We start from the raw sequence: 27,397 nt of genomic DNA, 5'->3' as shown, positions 1-27,397 counted from the left end.
TATAAAATAATGCATATATAAATATATAGAATAACACAAAAATAATTAACTATAGTTACAAATCATGGTAAGGATGAATCTTAGCAATATAATATTGAGTGAAAAAAGTCCCAGAAGAGTACTTATAACTTTATACCTTTTATAGAAAGCTAAAAACAATGAAAACTAAACAATGTTTTAGAAATATATATGTGAGTGATAAGATCATATTTTAAAAAGCAAGGGAATGATAAAATCAAGATTCAGGATAAGGCTGATGTTGGATGGAGAACTGGAGGATAGGATAGAGAAGAAGAGGACGAAGCTAAATATAAGTACGTTTAGGTGTTTCAGTTCTTATGTTGGATGGTGGGTTCAGTATTTGCTATATAATTAAATAATAATTAACTTGAAAAGGAAATAAATCCTGTCACTGCTTCACATAAATGAACCTTTGGGACATTATGCTAAGTGAAATAAGCTGGTCATAAAAAGACAAATACTTCCACTTATATGAGGTACCTAGAGTAGTCAGATTCATACAGAGAGAACGTAGAATGGTGGTTGCCATGGGCTGGGGGTGGGTGGGATTGGGAAGTTGTTGTTTAATAGGTACAGAGTTTCAGGTTTGGCAAGATGAAAAAGTTCTGGAGATCTGTTGCGCAGCAGTGTGAATGTACTTACCGCTACTTAACTCTACACTTTTGAAAATGGTTAAGATGGTAAATTTTATGTGGGTTTTTTTTTAACCACAATTAAATTTTTTTTGGCCATGTTGCACAGCTTGTGGGATCTTAGTTCCCCAACCAGGGAATTGAACCCAGGCCACAGCAGTGAAAGCGCTGAGTCCTAACCACTGGACCACCAGGGAACTCCCAAAAATAATTTTTAAAAATTAAAACAAAAGTGGTCTATGCATAGACTAACGATGAGAATATTCATTAACCAGAGATTCTGATTAATTTTTTTTCTCTACTAGAAGTTCAAAAATAAAGGCAAGAAAGAAAGCAGTTCCCAAGACAGGGACCTTAGCAGATATTAAGACATACTATAAGGAATAGACAAATAGACCAATGGAAGAGAGTGAAGATCTCAGAGATAAATCCTTGTATAATGGGAACTTAATATACACTAAAGATGTAATCATCAATCAGTGAAGAAAATAATCATTGTTAAGTAGATTGTGTTGAGAAAACTGGCTCGCCATATAGAGAAAAATTAAAACTAAATTCCTATATAACACTGCATACAAAAAGGAACTAAAGATAGATTAAAGATCTAATTATGAAAGGCAAAATTATGAAGTTAATGAAAAATGTATAGGCTAATAAGAAAGATTTGATAAATTTGATTATATTAAGATTAAGGATTTTTGTTGGATAAAGGATACTATAGGCAAAGTTAGCTGATAACAGAATGAGAGATTAATAATGATTAAAACTGACAGTAGATTAGTATCTAGACTATATGAAGTAACTCCTACAAATCAACAAAGGAAAGACAGCAGCTCCAGTAGAAAAATAGGCAAAGAATATGAACGGGCAGTTTACAGGAGAGGAAATCCAAAAGTCCATCAAGAAGAGATGCTCAAAGTCATTAGTAGTTAGAGAAATGAACATTAAAACAGCAATGAATTATCAATTTATTCGATTGGCTAGAAACTGGAAAGCCAGATATTTACAAGTATTGGCATGGATCAGAGGCTGTAGGAACTCCCATGCATTCTTCGTGGCTGTGAAGCCTGTTGCAGGCATTGTGGAGAGCAGCATGGCACTGTTCAATCAGATGGAATATATACATGTCTTGTGACATATCCTAACAGGATATATGAGAGGGTGTTCATTTAAATGTTAAGTCTGGCAGTTAATTGAAGAGTTGTGGGCAATCTAGATACCTGTCTCTGAGTTAATGGGCAAAATGTGGTGGATGCATATCATGACACTGTGTACCCATAACAACTTGTGGACCTTAAAAGCATAGTACGGAGTGGAAAAAGTAACAAACTGAAAGATACACAACACAGTGCCAATTAATTAATCAAAAATATACATATTAAACACATTAGAATGTCTGTGGAGTGAGGAATGGGAATAAAAAAGAACCAAAACAAAACAACTCCCACAAGAATGTTGTTTTTAAAGGAGAGAAATATGAGCTGTTTGAGATTAGCTGTCAGAGCTTTCCAAAAAATGCTTCTTATGGCATGCCAAGAAATGATGGAATTAATTGATAAGGCTCTGTTTCTCTCAAACTGAATGAAATTTTCTGTTCTTCACTAGTGCTGGTTGGTGGCCCAGCCTTCCATTGGGCACCCATGACCGCTAAGTAGAAAAACACTAGCTCTATTCTCCTAGACCAGGTTTCTCAGTAGGGAGACTATTAACATATTGGCCAAATGATTATTTTTTCGAGGGGCTATCCTGTACATTGTAGGATGTTTAGCAGTAGCAGCAGCCCTGGCCTCTACCCACCAGATAGATGGCTGGTAACACCCCTCCCCCAATTGTGACAACCAAAAATGTCCCCAGACATTGCCAGATGTCCCCTGGGGAGAAAATTCACTCCCAGTGAGAAACACTGTCCTAGACTCTAGGACCTAGAGCAGCATGGATGTTGCCAGCCATGAGATTGATTATGAGCAAGTATGCCAACCTACTGGTTTCACTGTGAAAAGTATCAAACTTCTCTCTGTAATTTAGGAGTTCAAAGAAAAGAAACTTCACTTTAAAAGAAGAGAAACTTAGTCTAAATTAACTGCTGTTGGGAACAAGTGATCTTACGGTTTTCTGTATTTAAATTTCAGGTACTGTTCTTTTCAGCAACAATAGTAATAATACCTTAAACTGCTTAGAGTTTTGAATTTGTTGATTTAAAAAAAATACTTTTCTCATCTGTTCTCTCTTTGGAACCTCACAACAAATAGCTTTATAAGATAGGATAGGGATTTGTCTCCATTTTTCAGATTAGTAAACCAAAGTGCAGAATCCTGAAGTGATTTATCAGGAGCACGTGACCTTTAAATTTACGTCTGGAGAGCCAGATGTAAAATCTGGTTCTTGGTTAAGTGCTCTTTTCCATAGAGTACTCAACCATTTTTTGAGGTTTCCAAAAGCTTCAGGAAATTGTTGTCAGTTCTGCCATGGTCATTTCTGTTTTCAACTCCCCTGATTTTTCCTTTAATAATTTTTGCCCAAGTCCTTTTCTTGGATTTCAGGTAGTTTCACAACTACCTCCCTTGGCTCTACATTGTCTTGCTTCCTCAGGGTTTCCCCCCCAGCTTAGTGACTGATGCTGGGAGGCAGAACTTGGGAGACAGAAGATCTGGATTGGCAGCCTAGCCCAGGCCACACTTGCTGTTTGGCTTCTCTATGTAGCTCAGTTTTCATCATCTATTCAGAGAATCTAATCTTACTTGCTCCTTAGCTCCCTCAGGGATGTTAGGGGAAGGAGTAAGTTTATGCCTGGAAAAGTATCCTATTTTTAAAGATCTCCAAGGAGAAGCTTTCATCATGTCTGTTTGTTACCAAATATAGTATCTTTTCAGACTCCTATCCCCTAAACTGCTGTTTCCTCCTGGAATGGATGAGTGGCAAAATCTCCTACCTGGAAATCTTTAAAGTTCTATAGATTTTTCTCAGACCAAGACGTTAAGAGGGTTACTAGAATGTGGCTAGAGAATGCTAAGATGGTAAAGGGCTGTAATCCACTTCTTAAGAGAAAGGAAAACTTTTCTCCTCAGAATATAATAAAAACTCCTAAGTGTGATCAGCCTCCTCTGAGCCTTGCCTGCCTCTTTAGGCTCATTTCTCACACCTCCCTCGGGTACTAGTTGTACTCTCTCAGGTATACCATGTCCCTGCATCATGATACCTTTCTCCACCTGCACCTATTGGACCATCAGGACGGAGATGGTAGGTTCCTTTCTTCAGGAAGCCTTGCTTGATTCCTCCACGTTGAGTGAAGCACCTCTACTCTACTTCCTTGTCTACCAGGGCCTACTCCATTATAGCACTTATCATTTTGGATTATAGTTATTTGTTTCTCCTCAGTAGACTTCTTCTTGAGGCGGTTTTGTATTTTATCTTTGAATTCCCCAGTCCTTAGCCTGGTGTCCAGTAAATGTTTATTAAATGACTGCTTGAGTGACTCTTCTGCCTGGAGAGGAGAAGACCTGGGAAAAAAGAGACATAAAATTAGGAGAGTAAGCATAAGAAATAGGGAGTAAATTTACTCTGTGCTTCTCTGAAGGACAAGAGTTTGACCCAGAGGCAGAAGGAGGAGGCAAAGGCAGATTTTTTTTCAGGTCAGCACCAGGAAAGAACTATCTAGTGCATTTGTTATCATTGGAATGCCTGCTTCATGTGGTAAGGTTGACCATTTGCCAGGGGTGTGGTAGGAGGTAATTGCCAACCAAGTTTCTGCCGTGTAGAATATTCCAGCAATATGTGGGGTCTTACCAGGTCACAGAAACTGTGCTATTATATCTGCTTGCTGGGCCTCTGGATGATCTTCAGATAATAGCCATGCCTTCCTGTAGTTTTGTCCAGGCCTAATATGCCAGTGCCTTCAGCTCTTCCTTATGTGATTTGGTTTCCAAACCCTTTGTAATCCTGGCTGCTCCGTTGTGGTCATGCTTATTCATCACTGTTCTTTCTACATTGTGGTCCTAATACCTGATCTCAGGGCCCAAGTTTGCTTTGACAGAGCAGAGAATGGTAGAGCTGCTGCCTCCTTCATTCTGGGTTTATTCTTAGTTAAACAGCGTAGTGTTGCCTTGGCTTTTTTGGTAATGGCCCTGTTGGCGTATATTCCCTGGCAAGTTGTAGTCAGGTGAAACCCCTAGATCTGTTTCACATGAGCTGCTGTTAAGCCACTCCTTCCCCAACCTATACTTGGGTAGTTGGTGAGGTTTCATTGTAAGGTTTTGGTTCTTCATTTCAGCTTCTCAGGTCACAGCATGTTAGAGCTAGAAGAACTCTAGGAATGAGCTTTATTCATTTTGGATCTTGTTTCTGTTTCCCATGTTCACTGCCTTGCTCCTCTCTCCTTCCCAAGCTTTGTACTATTCACAGTGTGGTAAGCAGATCCTTTGTATTTTCATCCAAATCATTCATGAAAATATTGACCAGAGCTGTAGAGCATATCCTAGACACCTTCTTCCAATTGATTTCTGTCCATTTATCAGCATTTTTTTCACGCTGATTCAAGCTGTGAGTCTCTGACTTTGTTCAGCTACCTGGGCTTGTCATTTTCGTTTCACCCTCAGTATTCCTCTTCAGCCAAGCACGGTGGGTGGCCCTGCCCCCATAACATAGGAAGATATAGAAGTGATGAGAATGCCAGAAGTCGGAAGTGCCAAACATCAGCACACTAACAGGGGAGCTGGTGCCCAGAGAAGGATGTGATCTGAGAGCTCTTTTTTGACTTTTCGTGAATTACGGTTTCTGAGATGAAAGAAATCTAAAACAAAGACAGTCCATTTAAATTGGGCTAGCTCTTACTGTTAGCATCTAACATCATCATCTCAACTGTGTAGCCTTGTGGAGAGAGAAGTGGGATGTTGTTATTCTTATCTTCCAGATCAGAGAAGCTGGGATTGTTCCTCAGCAAATGTTTGCTGAATGAATCAGTGAGTGAGTTTCAGGCTAGTCTTCACTTCAGCTTCATATTTTCAGATTCAGGGAGAGAAGGATGAGTGGCTTACACACACACACACACACACACACACACGCACGCACACATGCACATGCACGCGCACACGCCATAATGAAGCCTCCTTCAGAACCAGAGCTCTGCCATTTCCAGTCAGTCTCCCCTTGACAGCTCCTGACCACACTGCTACATCTCTCCTCTGAACTCCCATAGCAGTGCTTGATGCTTTGCATGGCTGCCCAATTCATGCATTTATATCTCATCACCCCAAATTCTGGAAGAGAAGTTAGGGCCACGGCTTCCCATTATTTTGTGCCTTTCACAGCATCAAGTACAGGCACTTGGTTGAGCAAACTGTCGAACCAAATGTGTCGCCACCAGGTGGCACCAGAGTTCCTGCTGTTGCTCTGAGAATCTTGAGTAACTTTCAGCCATTTATTGCCAAGCTAGCCATTAAAAATGCCTTCCTTAATGAGGAAGTTTCAATTTATTTATTAAGTAGAATGCCAATAAATACTACAGTAGACACAAGTAAATTAACCAGGCAAAATTGTAACTTACCATTTTCCCCCATAGTAGACTATTGTGTTCACACAGCCCCTCTGCCTGCTGCTTGTCAGGCACTGAGCTCTCACCCCAGCAGCTGCTTTCCAGGCCTTGAAGAGAATCTGACTTTCAAGCCTCCCTGGCACAGAGCGTCTCGATACCTGAAAATGGCTTCAAATCCTTGGTTTGGGTTTTTGGATCATTTATTTTTCCTGGAAAGGACAAATTAAACATTATAAAGAAATTGCTATAACCCCACCACCTTTAATATGTTGATTATTTTGGTTATCTCATTGCAATCTTTGCTCCCTTATATATGTGGCTTTATTCATTTTTGATCATGTGAAGCCATAATAAGAGCTCTCATTTACTTAATGCTTACTATGCAACTATGCTTGTTGTTTTATATACATTGCTGCTATTGAAATATAAGAGCTATTATATTGAATCCTTAAATTATATTTATTATATTACTTATATTGAATGCTTGCCTTGTTGGGTACTGTTCTAAAAGTTTTCCATGCATTAACTCCCATGACCTATATAGCCTGATGAGAGTAGGTACTGTTTACCTCATTTCCAGTTCAGAAAACAGGCTGTCAGAGTTAAGTGACTTGCCTAAGGTAACACAGTAAATAGCCGTATTGGGATTCATATCTAGAACTCTTTAATTCTAAAATTACTGTTCTTTTCACTATATTATTGCATTCTGCTTTGTTTATTTGCTCTTTAATGATGTCTGTTTGTACTTCTTCTTTAGAAAGGGTGTAAGGATTCATAGAATCATTAAAATATGGGTTTGATCTATGTTATTCTCCTGCTGCTAGACTGTTAGCTCCTTGAAGACAGGGACGAACTAGAGGTCATGTTTATTTATTTCTGCATTCCTCTTCTCATGAAGTGCAAAGTAAGTACTTGGATGAATGAGTGAAGGCTGCCTTCACTCTCCCAGGAAGTCTGAGATACAGGGCTGCTTAACAGAACCTTAGCGTGCTAGAGCTTGAAGGAGTTTGAAAATCAAGTCAAACCCTTCCTTTAAGGAGGAAGGCCCTCCTTAGGGTTACCTACTGAGTTGGAGGCAGAACAGAACTAGAATCCAGGTTTGCTGGGCTTCTACTGGGCCATCTGGTTTCAAAGAGCCTAATCCTGTCCCTAAATCTCCTTCCTTTCTTCCCTTTCCTACCCACCCGCCTCCTCTCTTATCTTTCATGATGTGTAAGTTGAGTAGCTTTACACCCTTAAAGTTTCAAGCCTGAACGTTACAAAATGAGGCAAGATTTTCCATTCATTTTACACCGATGCCCAGACTTACTCCTAATTATGTCTTTGTTCAACCCAGAATAGAATCCAGGTCCTCTGCCTCTCACCACACCCAAAATATGCAGAGCTGCAGCTCACATAGGGAAAATTATCTTGACTGGATTCCCCCCCGAGAACATGCTATTGGTGATTGATGGGGAGTGGGAAAGAGGCTATTAGGGCAGGCTGGTGGTTTTTATGTAACAGCCAACTTTTTGGAAAACCTCAAAGGAGATAGGAATTCCTGTTCTTTCTCAGAGCGGACACATGTGACCAGGCCATGTGATTTAATTCTTCTCTAGTTTCTGGGCCTACTGTTTTGTAAACACCCCCATGAGCCTGTTAAAGCAAACAATGTGAAGGCTAAAGACCCTGCCTGTAGCCCTTCTTTCCATACCCACCTTCATCTACCCCCCTTTTAGTGTCACGATTCTGGTTGCCTTATCCCCTAGTTTAAATAATCTGTGATGTCTTTTCCTGGTCTCCAAGTATCTCCTAGAATGTCACCTGGAACATTATTTGGGTAGCCGTTAGTACATCCTGGTGCTTTTCACACTTTTTTTTGTAAGGCCAGAATATTTTAGAACACTTCATTCAGAGTCAACTGCAGGTTGCTGTACAGTGGAATTGGTACTGAGACTACATTGTTCGCTGACCAGTGGGCACACAGCACTGGAAGCTCTAAAGCAAATTGGCTGCTCACCATTTTCTTCCACTGTCTCTCTCTTTTTTTTTAATATGTAAAATAACACTAAAAAACTAACGCTTTTTCTTGCCACAGAGCAGTCTATGAGAGAGTAGTAGCTACAGACAGCTTAACACTAAAAAGATGCTTTAAGCTGCACTATCCAGTGTTGTAACCACCAGTCCCATGTGACAGCTGAACACTGGAAATGTGACTGGTCTCTTTTGAGATATACTGTAAATATAAAATAAACATCGGATTTTAAAGCCATAGTACAAAAAAAAAGTAAAATATTTCATAGATAGTTTTATATTGACTACATCTTGAAACAGTAATAGTTTAGATTTATTGGGTTAAATAAAATATATTATTAAAATTAAGATCATCTGTTTCTTTTTACTTTTTTTTTTAACATAGCTACTAGAAAACTTATTTATTTTTTTATAGTGGCTTTACCAATTTATATTCCCACCAACAGTGTAGTAGGGTTCCCTTTTCTCCACACCCTCTCCATCAATTTATTTCTTTTTTAACTTTATTTATTTATTTTTATACAGCAGGTTCTTACTAGTTATCTATTTTATACATATTCGTGTATATATGTCAATCTCCCAATTCATCCCACCACGACTCCCCGCCTCCTCCCTGCTTTCCCCCCTAGAAAACTTAAACTTACATATGAGACTCACATTATATTTGGACTGGGCAGACTAGTCTAGAAATCCCCAAGAGTAAATAGTTTCTCAAAAGTTTTCTCTTCTGGGGGCTTCCCTGGTGGCGCAGTGGTTGAGAGTCTGCCTGCCAATGCAGGGGACATGGGTTCGTGCCCCGGTCCGGGAAGATCCCACATGCCCTGGAGCGGCTGGGCCCCATGAGCCATGGCCGCTGAGCCTGCGCGTCCGGAGCCTGTGCTCCGCGACGGGAGAGGCCACAACAGTGAGAGGCCCACGTACCAAAAAAAAAAAAAAAAAAGTTTTCTCTTCTGTGGAACTTTAGGAAACTAGCTAATATTTTCCTCTCTATAGCCACCCCCCCCTTTTTTTAAAAAAAAATTCTTTCATTTCATTTAATGCTACCAAGAAGAAAGCCTCTATTAAGTGCTAATTATCTGTTTTTACACCTGCTATTCACCTGAGAAGAGTGACATCTAGTAAAAATTGGGTGGTTGCGGGAGGGAGTTAGGAGACATTGGAGAGCAGAAGACTCGTGATTGGTCCAAACTTCTGACTTAGAATTGTTTTATACATTTGGAACTCTGTAGCTAACAAGTCTGAGGTAAAGATATGAAGGAGGGAAAGTAAAATAGATGCTCTTTGAAACAAACGTGCTTCCCTCTTAGGGTTCTAGTCTTGCTTTCCCCTCATTTATCTAAATTCACTGAGGATCTGTCATGGGCCAGACAGTTTCCTAGCACAGAGGAATCAGATGAGTGTGGCCTTGTCACTGCTCTCAAGGAGGTTACAGTAAGCTAGAGAACGAATTTGAATCCAGTCTCATACTCTAGGTAAGCACTGTAATGATGATAGAAAAGAAAATGCGTTTGGAGCAATAGGAAGTCATGATTTATTCTGCCTAGAAGGGAGACTGAAGCCTTTGTTTGTCTTGGATGTGATACCCTCAGGCCAAAAGACAGATGGGAAGGATATTTTGCCCTGAGGGGAACAACCTGACTACAGGCATGGGGAATGGTAGGAGGTGGTCCTTGAAATAGTAGTTTGGGGCTCCATTGTGGGGAATTTGACTGCCTGTCTAAGGATGTTGAGTCTAAGGAAGTTGAATCTTATCCTGTAGACTGGGGACCCTTAGAGGGTTCTAAGCAGGGGGATGACATACTTCAAGACTGTGTGCTCCTGGGAAGGATAGATTGGAAGGGGAGACACTGAATGCAAGGAGACTTAACAAAGAGGTCATAGTCAGCCAGGTAAGGGGTAGCAAGGGCTCACATGTAAAGGAAAGAATATGTACAATAAACAGTCGGGTGGGGGGGTAAAAGGTTGGTGTCAAGCACGGTCCCAGATTTCTAACTTGGGTCACTAGGATGTGCCTTTATCCAAAATTGGAAATGTAGGAGAGGATCAGGCTAAAATGGAACACCCAAGATGCGCTCTGGATTTGCAGATAGAGCTGCAGAGGGAGCTGGCTAGAGCTGAAGTGCTTGTGTTTGTGTTTCAGATGGTGACCCTCTTTCAGATGTGGGTTGTTCCCCTCTATTTCACAGTGAAGCTGCACTGGTGGAGGTTCCTAGTGATCTGGATCTTGTTCTCTGCCGTCACAGCCTTTGTCACCTTCCGAGCCACCCGAAAACCACTAGTACAGACAACCCCAAGGTGAGAATTTAGGAGTGGGTAGTGGGAAGGAGCTAGGCTTCCTGAACTAACGGGTTGGGATGCACGGGAGACAAGTGGGTTAGACTGAAAAAATTGCAGTTTTTGTCTGCCAAGATTACTTGGCACAAAGCCCCACCAAAACGAGCTGATTGGGAGACCTCCTGCCCCATTCACAGAATAAAAACCTCCAAGTCTTTCCCTATAGCTTACCTTACAGTTTACATCAAGGTCTGTTTATAGTAAAAGCTAACAAAATAAGTAAGCAAATCCTGGTCATTGTGGTTTCATTATAACTGTCATTTTCTTCTGTAACCTCTTCTCTGATCTCTAAATTAGATTTTCTGTCACATTCTCTCCTAGTGCCCTGTAGTTTTCCTTCATAAAACTTATTGTAGTTTATAACTAAATATTATTTTGAGTGTCTGTCTCCCCCACTAAACTAACTATGAGATCAGGAACCACATCCATTTTGTTTGTCACTGTATATCCAGGCCCTACCACGGGGTCTGGCACATAGTAGCCTATTGTCTGAATTTTTATTGAATGAATGAATCTCAGCAAATTTACAATTTTCCAGCAAACAATACTTCCTTCTTTGGTCACAAAGCAGCCCCTGCCTGTATACATCTTTTTTCTTTTTTAATTAATTAATTTATTTATTAATTTATTTATTTTTGGCTACATTGTGTCTTAGCTGCCACGCGCGGGCTTTCTCTAGTTGCGGCGAGTGGGGGCTACTCTTTGTTGCGGTGCACGGGCTTCTCATTGCGGTGGCTTCTCTTGTTGCGGAGCATGGGCTCTAGGCATGCAGGCTTCAGTAGTTGTGGTGCATGGGCTCTAGAGCGCACACTCAGTAGTTGTGGTGGGCGGGCTTAGTTGCTCAGCGGCATGTGGGATCTTCCCGGACCAGGGCTGAAACGCATGTCCCCTGCATTAGCAGGCAGATGCTTAACCACTGCGCCACCAGGGAAGTCCCCTGTATAATTCTTTGTATTTCCAAATGCATTTCTCATTTGATCCTCCCAACCAGCTTGTGAGGTCATTTAATATCTATACTTGACAGAAAAAAAAAGAGATTTTCTCATTTATTCATTCATTCATTCAACAAGCACCTGCTATGTGTCAGGCCCTGTGCTGAGCACTGGGGATACAGAGCTGGAAAAGACATGGTCCCTGTCCTCAAGGAGTACTTGGTTTAATGGAGGAAATGGACAAGAAAGCAGCTGTTTTAGTGCAGTTGGTAAGTACTGTGAGACACGTGTGTACAGGTTCAGGAGAGCCTAAGAGAAGAACCAGCTAGCCTCAAGAGTTGTGACTATCTGATCCAAAGTTTTCCAAGTTGCAACTTGCTCTTTTTCCCATGCCTCTTATGTTCCACTTTACTACAAGCCTTTCTTTGGCTTTCTGAGTTTCATTCTACAAAGTAAAATTTATCTGCAAGGTGAGGTCAGTGATCTAGAAGCCCCTCTCTGGCTGTGGTAGTTTACATTAAAAGCCAGTATAGAATATTACAGACTCTGGAGCCAGATGGATATGGATTGGAAACCCTAGCCCTGCCAGTTGTTAATTATATGACCCCTATGACTGCACGTTTCTCAGCCTTGAATTCTTTATCCCTAAAAATGTGATAATAATTGCTACCTCTGATAATAATTGCTACCTCATATAGGGTAATATGAAGAAAAAGTATAATAAAGCATGTTAAGAGTCATCGAGTAACATTTTCAACATCTAGCTAAAATGACTGAAAATGTGTCTATAACATGGGAGGTTTTTGATAACAGTAACAACTAGCATTCGATAGTGCTTTACAATTTCAAAGTACTTTCATAAACACCCACATTTATTCATGCAGCATTTATTGGGTATGTATTATTTACACCAGGAAATTATATACACTATGTACAATCCAGTGAGAAAGGTGGCAGGGGGTTCCTGTTTTAGAAATAAGTAAACTTGTCTCAGGTTGATATGACTTATCTGGGGTTACCCAGCTACTAAACCTCACTTAATCCAGGTTCCACCTAAAATGCCACATCCTTTCCACTGTGTCTCAGTCCCATCTGATCAGTACAAACCCTGGATAATGGAGCTCTCTGTGGTCTTTGAGGGCAGACACTGCAAGGTGTTCGGGTCCCTCCGCCAGCCTGAGAAGCCATCGCCCCTTGTTTAGCCACAGCAGGGAGGCCCAGGCAGGGACCTTGAGCATTCTCCCTGAGGCCCAGCAGGGTTGGCAGTAACCTACTCAGCTCTCAGGAGCCAGGCAGATTGCTAAATTACTCCTTAGCTCTCCTCACAGGTAGAACAGTGGCTCCTGATATCAGGGACCTACCTCCATAACATTTAAAAGGCTCTGGTACATTCTGGGAACCATCCTTCCTCTCTGATCCTAGTTGCAGTCAATCAACCAGATTCCACACTGCTTTTCATTGGATCCTAGGGAGCATGGCTCCTCCTTCAGGAGAATCGCACAGTCCCATTCTACTGCACCCCGCCCCCATCACGCACACACATCCAATTCAAGGGTATTCGTTGAGTGCCTCCTTCCTTATCCCCTCTCCTTCAGGAAAAAAAATAAATTCAGAAGCAAACTCATTAGATATATTTCATTTTGTTATTAGCCTGTGGGTAGGAGTGAAGCAGTATTTACATTAACCATGCCCAGTTACAAAAGCCTGTAGCTAATTCTACCTTTTATTCATCTTCCCTTGAATCCTCTTTCCTGATAAGAATGCCTGTTTCCTTCTGAGCACAGCTGTAGTTACTAATTTTCACTTCCTCATCCAACTAACCTGAATTTGAGATGACATACTTATCTGAGGTCAGCTGTGTACTTTCTTTGTTTGAGGTTAAACTTCTCTTTTCTTCCCTTGGTCTGAGACCAGGAAAATACAAAGCACTAGCTCCCTGGTATGTGGAGGTGTTTCTGCAATTGAGGGAGTGACCAGCCTTGCTCAATAAAAGTCCTAAGCAAAGAGCCTGATGTCCCCATTGATGTGAGAGTAAGGGATTCTGGTGGTCCAGAGGCTCTTAGGCCAGTCTTTCTGTGTCAGCTTTACTAATTTTTTCTCCTTTCTCCAGGTTGGTTTATAAGTGGTTCCTGCTGATCTATAAAATCAGCTATGCCACTGGCATCATTGGCTACATGGCTGTCATGTTTACCCTCTTTGGTCTTAACTTGTTATTCAAGTGAGTACCCTTTGCTTTTGTTTTTGCTAGTGTCTGGGGAGGAGGGACTGGTGAGATGTACCTTTGTTCCTGGGACAGGTCCTGAGTATGAACAAGGGGAACATGGCACCTAGGATAGGAGACTTGGCTTTAGAGGATGGGAGGATGGGTGGGCCTTCCATGATTTGTGCTGGCAAAGAGAAAGGAATGTCTGAATAATACAGAGTTAGAGTCTCAAATCATTGGTTGTACTTTCCAAGAATTTATATTTTAGTGGGAAAGTATAATAACAAAAGTAAGCATAATAATGATTATAGCCAGTTACTCATAACTCCATCACCCCAACAGAACCATTTTCCTTTTCCATGTGTGTATTGTTTACTGTAACATCCACTCTACCTGAGTGGTCTTATGTTCAAGGAGAGTAGGAGTTGGCAAACTACATCCTGTGGGCCAAGTTGGCCTACCTTCTGTTTTTATAAAATAAAAATATTTTACTGGAACACTCATATTGATTTGTTTACACATTGTCTATGGCTGTTTTTGCAGTAAAACAGCAGAGTTGGATAATCATGGCAGCGACTATATGGGCCACAAAACCTAAAATACTTACAATCTGGACCTTTACAGAAAAAGTTTGCCGACCCTGGACTAGACAGTTGAACTCATGGGACACAGCTAGCCACACCTGGCAACAGATCCACCTAGAAAGATACAAGACAGGAAATAGCAGGGCAGCGTCTGCAGGAGTCCTCACAATAGTCCCAGGGCTGAGATATGAGAGAGTGAGACCACACAGATGAGTGTGGCAGCCAGCCAGGCCCAGAAGACCTACTTCTCCAAGGAACACATCAGGTTTAAAACTCTCCCGGTCCAGATGCAGTGTTCTAATCGCAGGTCAGGTTTAATATATAAGCATTGGTACTTTGTGACACAGCTGACATTCCACCTTTAAGAGATTTCTCAGGAAACAGAGTTAACCTGTGGACTTTTAAGTCCTGCTCCATTGTTGGTCACGTAGGTTGTTTTTTCAGTGCAGCGCTGTCACAGATAACATTGCAGAGTTGCTTCCTAAGGGTACATGACCAGGAGTGGAATTCTGGCTGTTGCTTCATATTGTCATAAGCTTTCCAAAAGGTCTGTATCAGCATACAGGTTTCCTCTACCCCCAGTTAAGGCAGAAGCCAAGTAATCCTGGACTCTGGGACTGGAGGGTACAGTGAGTAAGCAGGGCAGAAAAGGGTAGGAATGTGGTTTCTACAGCTGTAGGCTGTGGATTGGGACAATGCATTGAAGCTAGAGATTTAGGATTCAAATTTCAATTCATGACCACTGGCCTCTTCCCAAAACCAGGTATACTGTAGGCAGGAATCTCTGAAACTGAAAGGAATAAGTCCTACTTTATATAATGAGAGGACACCCATGGAATTCTTTCTTCCAGGGGTAGTACAGGCTGAAAGAATAAACAGGTTCCACAAATATTTACAGGAATTTATCAGTGTAGAGTCAACACATCTCATCAAAGAAAACCAAGGTACTTCCAGATATCTTCCTAACCTGGATGGTTAAAAAAAGTAAAAACCAAGATTCTCTATTATGTTTTAAAGGTATTTATTCTAGAATTACAGTTTCTTTTTTACTTTGATAAACTGTATAAGGAGGAAAACATAATTGAGAATCTTGACCATTTTTATGCTACTAATCAGGTTAATTGGTGTAAGATCATGACGTCTAGTTAGTACATTAAATGTTGTAAGATTGGTGGGCAAATTCAACTTTCTAAGCTAAATGTAATTTACAACTTTAAGTGAACACGTACAGTTCTTGGTACAAATGTTTTAACAAAGGTAGTTTTCTATAATAAACATTTAAAGACTCAAGTTTGCAAACTGTTGGTCCCTGGAATTACTAAAACAAACTTCCTAATATTATAGGCCTATTGTCCTTAGTAAGGAGACTTGGACCAAAATTTAACTTTGATGACATGATACAGAATATGTATAGATGCAAGTTAAAATTTTATGGTAACTGGTATGTGTATATTTACTAACTTTATCTTTGTTTTCTAAAGATGTGGTTGGCAAACTTCTTTATAAAGGGCCAAATAATAAATATTTTAGGCTTTGTGGGACAAAAGGCAAACTCTAGGATGGTATATAGGTACTTATATAACGAGAGAAAACTCCTCCCTTGCTCCACCCTGTTTGCCTGGGTGGCCTGTCTCAGATGGTGGACATACTTTGTGCCCACTTGCTATCATATGAAACATTCTTAGAAGGAGGGGCCTGATGGAGGTGGGTGACCCCTGGGATCATTTTCACTCTCTGCTCCAGTGACACCCAGATCCTGCTGTGCCCTTCCCTCCTTTTGGAGGGCTCAGCTATTTCAACTTGGGCAACTGGCTGGAGGTGAGGCAATTCAATAGTGAGTTGCTAACTTCCGGACTGAAAATTCCACTGCTTAGTGTGTAGCAGTTGCCAGTAGTGGAGTCCCCAACATATAGGTGCCAACTAGGGAGCTGCAAGCATGGTCATCAGTCAGAGGAGGCAGGCACTGGAAACAGTGGGGAAGTGAGCAGAAAGGGATACCCTGGCTTGGTCTTCACAGCTCCCAGTCCTAGGCTGTTCAGGTGGTGCCCACAGGTCATATACAGACAGGCAACAGGCTGGATTTGGTTTTAGTTTGCCAACACTTGCTCCAGCTATTAAAGCTTCCAGCTTTAGACGCTGCCATTTGTGTCCCAGAGTAGTAATCCAAAGCAGTTGCATCTCAGGGCAGGCCTTACAGGCCATGCTGCTTCCCTTACAGGATCAAACCAGAAGATGCCATGGACTTTGGCATTTCTCTCCTCTTCTATGGCCTCTACTATGGTGTTCTTGAGCGGGACTTTGCAGAAATGTGTGCAGACTACATGGCATCTACCATAGGGGTGAGTTCACTTGGACTCTTTAATACTGCCTCCTGCCACCTCCAAAGAGTTCAGGATAGCATCACTTGTTTGATGGAAGAGATAAGCCATACAAAATCCTTCAGGATGTGAGTGGTATGTATGGAGGTTCCTTCCTTAAAATTTGGAAAACCGATCTCAGATGTACCCTGGAATTTTTAACTCTAAGCTATTATAAGAATCACTTTACCCCACAGGAAGTTAACAGTCACTCAACAGATACTTATTTAATGCCTCTGTCTAGTGACAGAGATGGGTATTAAAGTAATAAAAACACAAATTATATATGATACTTTATGATATATTATTAAAATTATAACTTTAATAAATATTATGAAGGGGAGGTTCATGATACTATGAACAAATATAGTCATGTCATTTGACCTAGTCTTGGGGCTCAAAGATGGCTTCCCTGAAGATGTAACTATTGAGCTGACCTGAACAATGAGTAGAGTTAACCAGATGAAGTGAAAAGTGAAATGTATACCAGGTAGAGGAAATAGCATGTGTAAGAGGCCTGTAGTGGGAGAAAGGGTGAGCATTTTAAGGAACTAGGCTCATGTGGTTGTAGGGCTGAATTATAGTGGAAGTGTATGGAGGAATAATCAAAGGCTAGGCTAGAAAAAGCCGTAGAGGCCAAATGAAAGATTGTGATTTTTATACTAAAAATACTAGGGGGCTAAGATAGAAAATGACATCATCAGATTTGCACTTTGAAAAGATCATTCTGGCTGCTTGGGTAGAGAACAGATTGGAGAGGGGTCCACAGACCAGAGTGACCCACTTAGTCTTTAAGAGACAATTGCAGTAGTCTGGGCAAGATGAAGGTAGCTTGGATTAGGGTAGAGATGGTGAAAAGTGAGAGAAACGGACTATTGGAGAGATATTCTGGAGGTAAGGTTGACAGGACTTGGATATAGATTGGTTCTGGAGACTGAAGGAAAAAACACGAAGGAAAGAAAGGTAGGTATCAAAGCTGACATTTCTAACTCAAGCAACTCCTTGGATCCTTCACTGAGATAGGAAATGCTGCAAGAGGACCAAGTGGAGACCATGCAGAGATTCTTCAAGCTTAAAATATAGGTAAAGTAACAGCCAGTGTAAGAAACCCAACTCAATATCCTTATATCTTTTTTTTCAAAATGTCTGTTGTTTTGCTGTTTGTAAAAGTAATACATTCTTTTTTGTAATTGTGTGAACAACACAGAAGTGCTTCCCATCTGAGTATCATCCGATTAGACCCAGCCATAAGAAGGAATATTTCCAAGTTTAATAGACATTTCTCCAGTTCTGTGCTGAAATAAGTGTGGTTCTGTCTGATGAGTGGGGACTGAAAGGCATTCAGTTCTTGCTACTTCTGAGGTAGCAAGAGGTTTGGCAGGTTGGAGAGAAACCCTAGGAGAATGTCAGGGAAGCAGGTTCTCTTGGAGCATCCAGATACCAGTCCTAGCTTTTAGGCAGCAGATATCAGTGGAAACCAGTTGAGAAGTACATGAAAGCTTGGCACTGACTTCATATGAGGCACCTCAGGAACTCTTGCTGAGTCTGAGGCAGTTTTGCAGGTGGGGGCCTATTGGCTGTGCAAATTTGTATGTCACTGCTACTGTGATCTCATTCATGCCACGGGCTGGTAGGCTTAGGGCAATTCACGTTAAGCAGGAGACTCAGCTATTATTCTTGGGTAACATTAATCAAGTACAGTTTTAGGTCTAGGACTTTGTTTCTCAGTATCCTGGGACTATTTTTATTTTTCCTGTAATGGATCAAATTGAAAACAGTGTATTGGGTCACTTTATAGACAGCCTGTTAGATTCTTTTCTGAACAGCTGTCTTATGTTTTAGCAACATTTCACTGTCTCATCTATTTGTGTAGACTTCAGCTCTTCCTTTAACCAGTTCACTCCCCGAAGAGATTTCCAGACCCTAGATTGTCTAATTAGTAGCTTTGCTTTCAACAGCAGAGATTGTCTAATTACTAACTTCACTTTCAACAACAGCTGTTCACTGAGACTGCTTCTGTGGCACAGCCAGCTTTTCAGAGAATCCCTCTAGTGATTTCTTTTTCTTCTCATTCTGTTTTTACAGGACCAATTCTCTGATTTTCCCAGGTTGTTACCAACTTTATCTCAAGGTTATTATCAGCTGCCAGTTTAAGCATAGCCTTTATTCCCTCAGGTGGGGGTCCCTAATAACCAATCTACAGAATCCCTTTTCTGAGCTCAGAATTGATCCACAAGTTAGCTTCTGCTCTGGGAGATAGAATTATTAAATTGGCCTCCCTAAGATGCAGTTTGAGCTGGGCCACTTTCCGTGCTCTTGGGAAGAATTATTGGGTGCTGCAGTGATTATAAGTGATAATCCCTCATAAGATAATTCCCTAATAATGATAAATTCCAGCTTCACCAAGAGACCTGGTGGGAGAATTTCTCGTTAGGGTGGAGAGTGCCTCAAACACTAGCTCCTGACCCCTCATACTCTCCTTCCTTTTATGGGATCTCACTAGATACCCCCACCACTCCACAATAACAGTCTGTCCCAAGGATAAACCCACATACCTCCCTGTACCTCTCAGCACAGAATCAAACAGTCACGTCGGACTTTATTAAAGGTTGAGGATGAATAACAGGAAAATAAACTGTGAGTATTTGAATGAGGTTGATCTGAGTTATCAGGCTGCCTGCTTTCCAGGGTTTTCAGACCCTGCCTCATCTAACTCTCAGCCTACCTCTGTATACTGGGTGTCATCTTAACACCCACCACTTAGAATCCACATCTGGACAATACAGTCCTCCAGATGCCTAGACCTAAAGCCTGTGTTCCTGACAAAAATGATGCTGCCCTTCCCCTATACCACAGGGTATCTTACATGAGGATCTACCTCTTCCCTAGGTAATTGACATTGAGAATGGCTTTCCTTTTCAGAGGAGCCACTCTATCCAAATGTCTCTTTCAGAGGAGTCATTCTGAAAACTATCCAACAGAATGTGACCTTGCTGATCCTGACTATAGACAAGCAGTTTGCTGTTTCTCCAGGTTCCTTTCTTGGGGGTTCATAGGAAGACTAGGATAACTTTTGATAGTACTAGGTGAGTCACCAGGAGTTAACGCATTTGTTGTTTTCCAATACTCTTAGCAAATATTGCGGAGACTTAGTGACAGGCCTTCTGCTAGGGCTCAGGATGCCAAGAGATTAGACCAGGCAGGAATATGGGAGAAGAGACTCCAACATGGGATAAAGGGATAGATTGCACCACCTTGGAGTGCTTTCCAACCCTGAGAAATCCAAGACTCTGTTATTTCTGCCCATGTCTTTGGTCAAGTGGGCCTTGGTCTGCTCAGGAACACCTGGGCCCCTGAGCCACAACAACCTGAATTTAAAGAATATTGCTGGCCTTGAAGCCAAAATCTGATCAGTGCTTTGGGGAGGGCAGTTTGAGGAAGCCAGGAGACTCCAGCTTTCCACGCATTCATTGGCCAACTCATTATTTATTCAAGCAACAGTTATTTATCAACCATCTACAATGTACAGAGTGTGACTGAGTGTAGCCCTTACTAGCACCACTGCCCACTTTCAGTAGCAGCCCTAGTTGTTTGTTTTTTTTAATTGTGGTAAAATACACATAACATACCATCTTAACCATTTTAAAGTGTACAGTTCAGTAGCATTAATACATTTACATTGTTCTTCAACTGTCACCATGATCCATCCATAGAACTCTTCATTTTGCAAAACTGAAGCTTCATACCCATTAAACAATAATTCCCCAATCCCCACTCTCCCTAGCCCCTGGCAACAATCATTCTACTTTCTGTCTTTATGAATTTGACCACTCTAGGTGCCTCATATAAATGGACTCATATACAGTATTTGTCTTTTGTGACTGGCTTATTTCGCTTAGCATAATGTCTTCAGGGTTTACCTATGTGTCATGTGTCAGAATTTCCTTCCTTTTTAAGGCTAAGTAATATTCCATTGTGTGTATATACCACATTTTCAGTCCTGGTTATTTTTCGTAGTCTTTTGTATGTTCTGTGATCACAGCTTCTATCCCAGAGAGTCAAAGTTGATTTTGGAGCTGTTACCAGGTCAGGAACTAGGTCTGATTCATCTCTTGGTCTACCTCTGGGAGTAGTTTGACCTAAAAAGATCTGTAATTAATTAATTTCACAATTCCTAGAAATAAGACCATGATGTTTTATAATTGTATTAACAAGCATTCTCAATTCCTTTTACACCATTCTGCACTACTCTTTTTAGAGTAGAATAGCTCTTTGTTTTGCCTCACTTGGAGAAATTTGTAACTGTTTTGAGTCAGGTCGATTCAAGGGAATCATGGATGGTGTCTGTGTTCTCCAGCTGGTTACTGTGAGGTCATAAGCTTGTGACAGCCAGACAGTCTAGTTTCCATTCACACCCAAAAATCATGTTGGGGTGGGGTGGAGGTGGGGGAGTGGGGGAGTGGGGGATTGTGAAATAAGCTTATTTCTGGGGCTTCCTCCTCTGCGAGAGTGATTGGGCAGGCAGGGTAGTAACACATTGTTTGTGCTGCATTGGGCCAGGTGTCCTGCCTCACATTTTCTATCTCCTGAGCAAATTGCTGTGCCCCAGATTTACTGCTTCCTGGATCCTCAGCAGCCCCAGATAATGTGAGGACAGGACTATCTGCTCATTCATCTGACTTGAAGTAGTAGAAAGAGCCAGGAGGTTAGAATCAGACAGATCTGATTTCAAATTCTCCTCCACTTTTAATTATCTGTATACGCTTGAGCAAGTTGCTTTACCTCTCTGATCTTGTTTTCTTAGCTGTAATAATATTGTCAGCCTTATAGAATTGTGGTAAGGAACAAATGGGTGAATGTCAAGCACTTTGCAGAGTAGCCTGGCCCATGGCAAACACTCACATCATGATGATGATGATGATGATGACAGCGATGATGATAGCTGCCATTTATTAAGTACCTACTATACAGTCCTGCTGTGCTGTACGACCATGTATTTTATGTCTGTAATCACCTGGAGCACAGGGTCCTTATAGAATTTGTCTTTGTATCTTCATCATACTCAACACACAAAGCAAGACATAAGACAGATCATCAACCATGAGTAATTGCCAGTTCTCTCTTAACGCCATCTATTGTCTGAAGCCATCTTAGACACTCTGTGATATGGAATCTCCTCCACTATAATTCTGGAAATGGGTATTTTATTCAGTTTTTCAACAGGTATTTCTGAAATCATCTACTTGAACTGACTGGGAGCCAGGTCAGCCCTGCCACCAGCCCTCTCTGGCCTCGAGTGAGGCTTTCCTCCTTGGGCAGTAGTCTCCTTACTAGTCGAGGGGGTGGCCCAGAAGAGCCCACTAGGCTTTCATGGCACACATTTCCTGTGATGGTCAATGGTGTGGATTATAACTTATACATCCTGAGCACCTACTACATGCGAGCTCCTGTGCTGGGGTCTTGTGTGTTTTCTCAGTGTGTCTTCCTAGTACCATGTGAGGCCGGGGGTAGTGTTCCTGTCCTACAAAGGAGAAATCTGACTCTTCATCTGAAGAGCTTACTCTCCCACTTTGAGTAACCTGTTTCAAACCTTCTCTACTCTCAAACCTCTCACATCCCTTCCTTCTGTCCCTTCATTCTCTGCAGATGACCTCGCCTCCTGTTTACCTGAGCAACTAGAAACCAAACAGGAATCCCCACAACTCCTGACACCGTATCTACAGATCTGCTCCTGTTTGCATCCATCTTCTCCTTCCCTCCTGTAACAGTGGAATAAGTGTCCTTTCTCCCATCAGAGGCCAGCCCTACCTGTGCTCTGGATTCCACACCTCCTGCCTGCTCAGGGACCCGATATGCTGTTGACTTCCTTTCTCTCCCATGACTTCACCTTCTCCCTCTCCTGGGCTCTTTCCATTAACGTTCTAAGTGTTCTTTTTCAAAAATGTCCTCTTTTTGACCCACTGTCACTTCTAGCTACTGAGCCATTTCCTGTCACTCACAGTTAAACTTGCAGGAAGTTCCTGTTTCCTTTTTTATCACCTTTCACTTATCCTTGGCCCATTCTAACTGGCCTCTGCTCATGCCCTTCTTCTGAAGTGACTCTTACTCAGGTCACCGGTGACTCTGTGTCACTCATTCTGGTGGATTGATTCTGATCTCAGCAGTCATCAGCACAGTTGACTCAGCACTGCTTCCTTCTTAAAAAGGTTTTCCCCCCCCTTGGATTTTGTGACATTACACTGTCCTGGTTTTCTTTCTGTCTCTCTGGTATTTTCTGTCTCCTCTGCTAACTTTCCATCCCCTTAAATGTTATTGTTCCTCCGAGCTCAAGGCTAAACCATCTTCTTTGCTCTTCGCCTAGGTATTTCCCTTTTCTTCTTCCACGGCTTCCAGATCTCTAATCCAAAACTCTCTTCTGAACTCCAGGCCTTTACTATTCAGCTGCCTCTGGTATCAACAGTCCACTTCTCTCAATTTTTACTGCCATCAAATTAGCCCAAGACATCACCTTAGCACAGGCCCCCATACAGCATTTAAAGAATTGTAACTGTCTCTTAGCTGGTCTCTCTGAATCCATTTTGGCCTCATCTCCAATCCATTTTTCACACAGAAGACAGAGTGCTCTTTTTTTTTTTTTTCTGGTACGCGGGCTTCTCACTGTTGTGGCCTCTCCCATTGCGGAGCACAGGCTCCGGACGCACAGGCTCCGGACGCACAGGCTCAGCGGCCATGGCTCACGGGCCCAGCCGCTCTGCAGCATGTGGGATCTTCCCAGACCGGGGCACGAACCCGTGTCCCCTGCATCAGCAGGCGGACCCCCAACCACTGCGCCACCAGGGAAGCCCCAGAGTGCTCTTTTAAAATATGAGTCTGATCATATTACTCCGTACTTAAATAAAGCCTTTAGATGATTTCTCATTTCAAGTCCAAGATCCTCCATGCAGCCATAAGGGCGTTAGGTTCCTTTCAGTTTCTCAAGCGCACCAGGTCCTTCCTGCTCCAGGGCCTCCTCTTGTCACTTCTGCCTCTCTTCATCTTACTAACTCCCACCTATCCTTTACCTCAGCCTAAAATGCCACTCCCTTGATGACCTAGGTTTAGTTAAACCCCTTCATTGCAGTGTTCTTTGATAGCCCTTTTAATGCCTTTTAAATAATTCTTATTTTAGCCTTTTAAATAATTAGTCCTCATTTTATATAAATTAAAAAAAATTTTTTTGACGTATAGTTGACTTACAATGTTGTGTTAATTTCTTCTGTACAGCAAAATGACTCAGTTTTTTCATATTCTTTTCCACTATGGTTTGTCACAGGAAATTGAATATAGTTCCCCGTGCTATACGTAGGACCTTGTTGTTTATCCTTGTTGTTTATCCATCCTTTATATAATATTTTGCCTCTGCTAATCCCAAACTCCCATTCCTTCCTTCCCCTATCCCCCCTACCCCTTGGCAACCACAAGTTTGCTCTCTATACCTGTGAGTCTGTTTTGGTTTCATAGATACATTGATTTGTATTGTATTTTAGATTCCACATATAAGTGATACCACATGGTGTTTGTCTTTCTCTTTGACTTACTTCGCTTAGTATGATAATCTCTGGATCCATCCATGTTGCTGCAAGTGGCATTATTTCATTCTTTTCGATGGCCGAGTAATATTCAACTGTATATATATGTACCACATCTTCTTTGTCCATTCATTGGTTGATGGACATTTAGGTTGTTTCCATGTCTTGGCTATTGTAAATAGTGCTGCTGTGGACATAAAGGGTGCATGTATCTTTTCGAATTATAGTTTTGTCTGGATATATGCCCAGGAGTGGGATTGCTGGATCATGTGGCAACTCTATTTTTAGTTTTTTTTTTTTTTTAGTTTTTTTTTTTTTGCGGTACGCGGGCCTCTCACTGCTGTGGCCTCTCACGTTGCGGAGCACAGGCCCCGGGTGCGCAGGCTCAGTGGCCATGGCTCACGGGCCCAGCCGCTCCGCGGCATGTGGGATCCTCCCGGATCGGGGCATGAACCTGCGTCCCATGCATCGGCAGGCGGACTCTCAACCACTGCGCCACCAGGGAAGCCCAATACTTATTTATTTAATGTCAGTCTCCCCTAGCTGTAGTTTTCATGAGGACAGAGGCCAGGTCTGTGTTTTTCCAGCATTCTAGCCCAAGGACCCAGTCCAGTGGCTGGTACTTAGTAGGTGCCCAATATATTCTGATGGAAGGAAAGAAGAATTTGGGTGGCTTGCTCAAGGTCATCAAGATAGTAAGTGACAGAGGATGGAAATGTGGAGTGTCTAATCCTGACAAATTATGTGGCCCCTTGAGCCCTTTCCACACTGAGGCATCAGGCTCTTGAGGTTAAACTGAAATCTGCCTCCCTGTACTTTACCCTACTCGGCCTCAGTGCCTCCTGATACAGTCTCTGTGGGTTCTGCAAACCGCAGGGTTGCTGGGCCCTTCCTGACTTGACAGGCTTACCTGATAACTTTGTTGAAAATTTGTGGGATTTGACCCTGCCGGCCTGTTGCCACATTAGCTTGCGGGGAGAACTCCAGAAGCTAGGGGCCTAATAGACATTTTCCTGGGCATCCCTCCTACTCTCATCTCATCCAAGTTCTCTTGCATCCTGTATCCCTTGCCTCAGTGTCTTGGGGCAGAACTCGGATGATTTGAGGTAAAGCTCTTCCTCAGAGCTCTCACCCATCTCCTGAGTTGAGGCGTTCCCACTTATTTCACTGCCAACGCTGTGGGCCAGAGTGAGTGGCCATGTTCCTGTGCTGCATGATTGTGCAGGGACTCAGTGCCAGAGCTGGACCCAGACTTCTTGGCCTATTTTCTCTCTGTTCAGTTGATGTGCCTAGAAATTCTAAGCCAGACATATTTCAGAGCCATAAGCCTCTTGAGCGCTGGAGAAGTGTTTTCCCCTCAACACTAACATTCAGATTCCAGCTTTGGAGAGTTGCAGTTAGTGGGCTTCCACAGGTTTGGCCCTGCCCTAACTCTTGCTTATCCTTTTGCACTCTCGATAAACATATCAGAACCTTTTGAATTACTGGCCCTCAGTGAGCTAAGTAGCTGATCTTTCTGCAGCATTCAGCAGATGTTAATGGACGTCTTGGGTAGAACTTGGGTTAGGAGTCAGAGGGGCTGCGTTCTCATCACAGCTAGTTTCTTTCCTTTCTGGGCTTTGGTTTCCCCAGGGACGGGGCTGCTCTGGTGTTCTGTGATAGTAACGAGTTCACCTTGAGCCACTTCAGACAGTTTTGTAAGACGGTGAGGTAGGGGTGAAGGCAGGAAGCTCTCTATTCATGGATTCTTGGGGTGGTGTGGCTCTACCTTCTACGCTTGAGGACTCTTGGGAGTCAAGAGAGCCCATTTCTTATAAGGGCAGCTTGGAGTCAGAGATGCCTCCATGTTGAGCAGAGGTTCTGGCAGGTGTAGCTGTGTCTGATCTGGCTGTCACCATCCTCCTTACTCCCTATCCCAGCACCTGTATGCCCACCCCTCCTTCACTGCTATCCCTCACCCAGCTTCAGGGCTGTGGCTTTTTCAGAAGACAGTTGCTTGGAAATAAAAAACAGAGCAAACTCAAGAAAATACAAAAAGGCTAAGTATAATCTATTTCCCTTATAGGTAAAGATAAAATTGTAATAATAAATGCAGAATCCTGTCTAAAAATTCATTTTACAGTTTTGCAAGATGTGAAGTTCTGGAGATTAGCTGCACAGCAATGTGAATATACTTATTAACATTACCGAACTGTATATTTTAAAATAGTTAAGATGGTAAATTCTGTGTTACGTGTGTTTTACCATAATTTTTAGGACAGTGCAAAGAAAAAAAAACAGTAGGTCTTAGACTATATCAACAAATAAAATTCAAGTCTTTTCTCCTTGGGGTGAAGGGGAAATGCTCTGTAGCTATTTAACAATAAACCACAAGGAAAGTATGCAAAATTTGGAATTTCTTTTTGGAGCATGGAATTGGTTATCCATTGTGATTAACCATGGTAATACATAATCTTTTAAAGTATGAGCATACCTCGTTTTATTGTGCTTTCCTTTATTGCGCTTTGCAGATAATTGTGTTTGTTTTGTTTTGTTTACAAATTGAGGGTTTGTGACAGCCCTGCATCAAGCAAGTCTATCAGCACCATTTTCCAACAGCAGTTGCTCACTTTGTGTCTTTGTGTCACATTTTGGTGATTACAATATTTCGAACTTTTTCATTATTATTAGATTTGTTATGGTGACCTGTGATCTTTGATGTTATTATTGTAATTGGTTTTTTAGACGTAATGCTGTTGCACACTTAATAGGCTACAGTAAGTATAAACATAACGTTTAAATACACCGGGAAACCAAAAAACCTACGTGACTTGCTTTATTGTGGTGTTCTGGAACCGAGCCCTCAATATCTCTGAGGTTTGCTTGTAATATATGTTCATTAAGGAAAATTTGAGTACAGAAAAATAGGCAAAAGAAAAAAAATCACCTATAATCCTACTACCAAGACATCACTGGTGTGAATATTCTCATACATTTCCTTCTGATCTTTTGATAGATTTGGATTGTCTTTACATATATATGTACCAATAATACTGTGCCTCCAATTTTGTACCCTGCTTTTGACACTCAGTGTTATATCTCAAGCTTCAGTTAACCCACCACCTCTCTAGGCCCTTGAGTATAACTTATTGAGGCATTCTTCTATTGTTGGTCATTTATGGTTATTTCCAATTCTTCTCGTTTTTTTTTTTTTTTTTACTATTTTTTAAATAAAATATATGTAATG

General features: G+C 41.8%; 1 protein-coding gene and 1 long non-coding RNA gene across 5 annotated transcripts in view; one reads left to right on the top strand and one right to left on the bottom strand.

Moving 5' to 3' along the window:
* RNF121 (ring finger protein 121) overlaps positions 1-27,397 on the top strand; it is an 82,287-nt gene that overhangs the window by 49,956 nt on the left and 4,934 nt on the right. For all 4 annotated transcript variants that reach the window (XM_004312370.4, XM_019939540.3, XM_073808532.1 and 1 more), the window contains 3 exons: positions 10,334-10,488; positions 13,570-13,677; positions 16,465-16,585. In XM_004312370.4, the coding sequence (XP_004312418.1) occupies positions 10,334-10,488; positions 13,570-13,677; positions 16,465-16,585 (384 nt within the window). The remainder of the gene's footprint in view (positions 1-10,333; positions 10,489-13,569; positions 13,678-16,464; positions 16,586-27,397) is intronic.
* Positions 4,112-7,905, bottom strand: LOC141279357 (uncharacterized). The gene is made up of 3 exons (XR_012333442.1): positions 7,878-7,905; positions 6,193-6,389; positions 4,112-4,150 (listed from the first exon to the last, which is right to left on the bottom strand). It is a non-coding gene; the product is annotated as an uncharacterized lncRNA (long non-coding RNA).

The sequence above is a fragment of the Tursiops truncatus genome, chromosome 8 (genome assembly GCF_011762595.2).
Source record: "Tursiops truncatus isolate mTurTru1 chromosome 8, mTurTru1.mat.Y, whole genome shotgun sequence".
In the NCBI taxonomy this organism is placed as follows: domain Eukaryota; kingdom Metazoa; phylum Chordata; class Mammalia; order Artiodactyla; family Delphinidae; genus Tursiops; species Tursiops truncatus.
The sequence above is the reverse complement of the archived record's forward strand: the minus strand, read 5'-3'. Positions and strand labels throughout refer to the sequence as shown.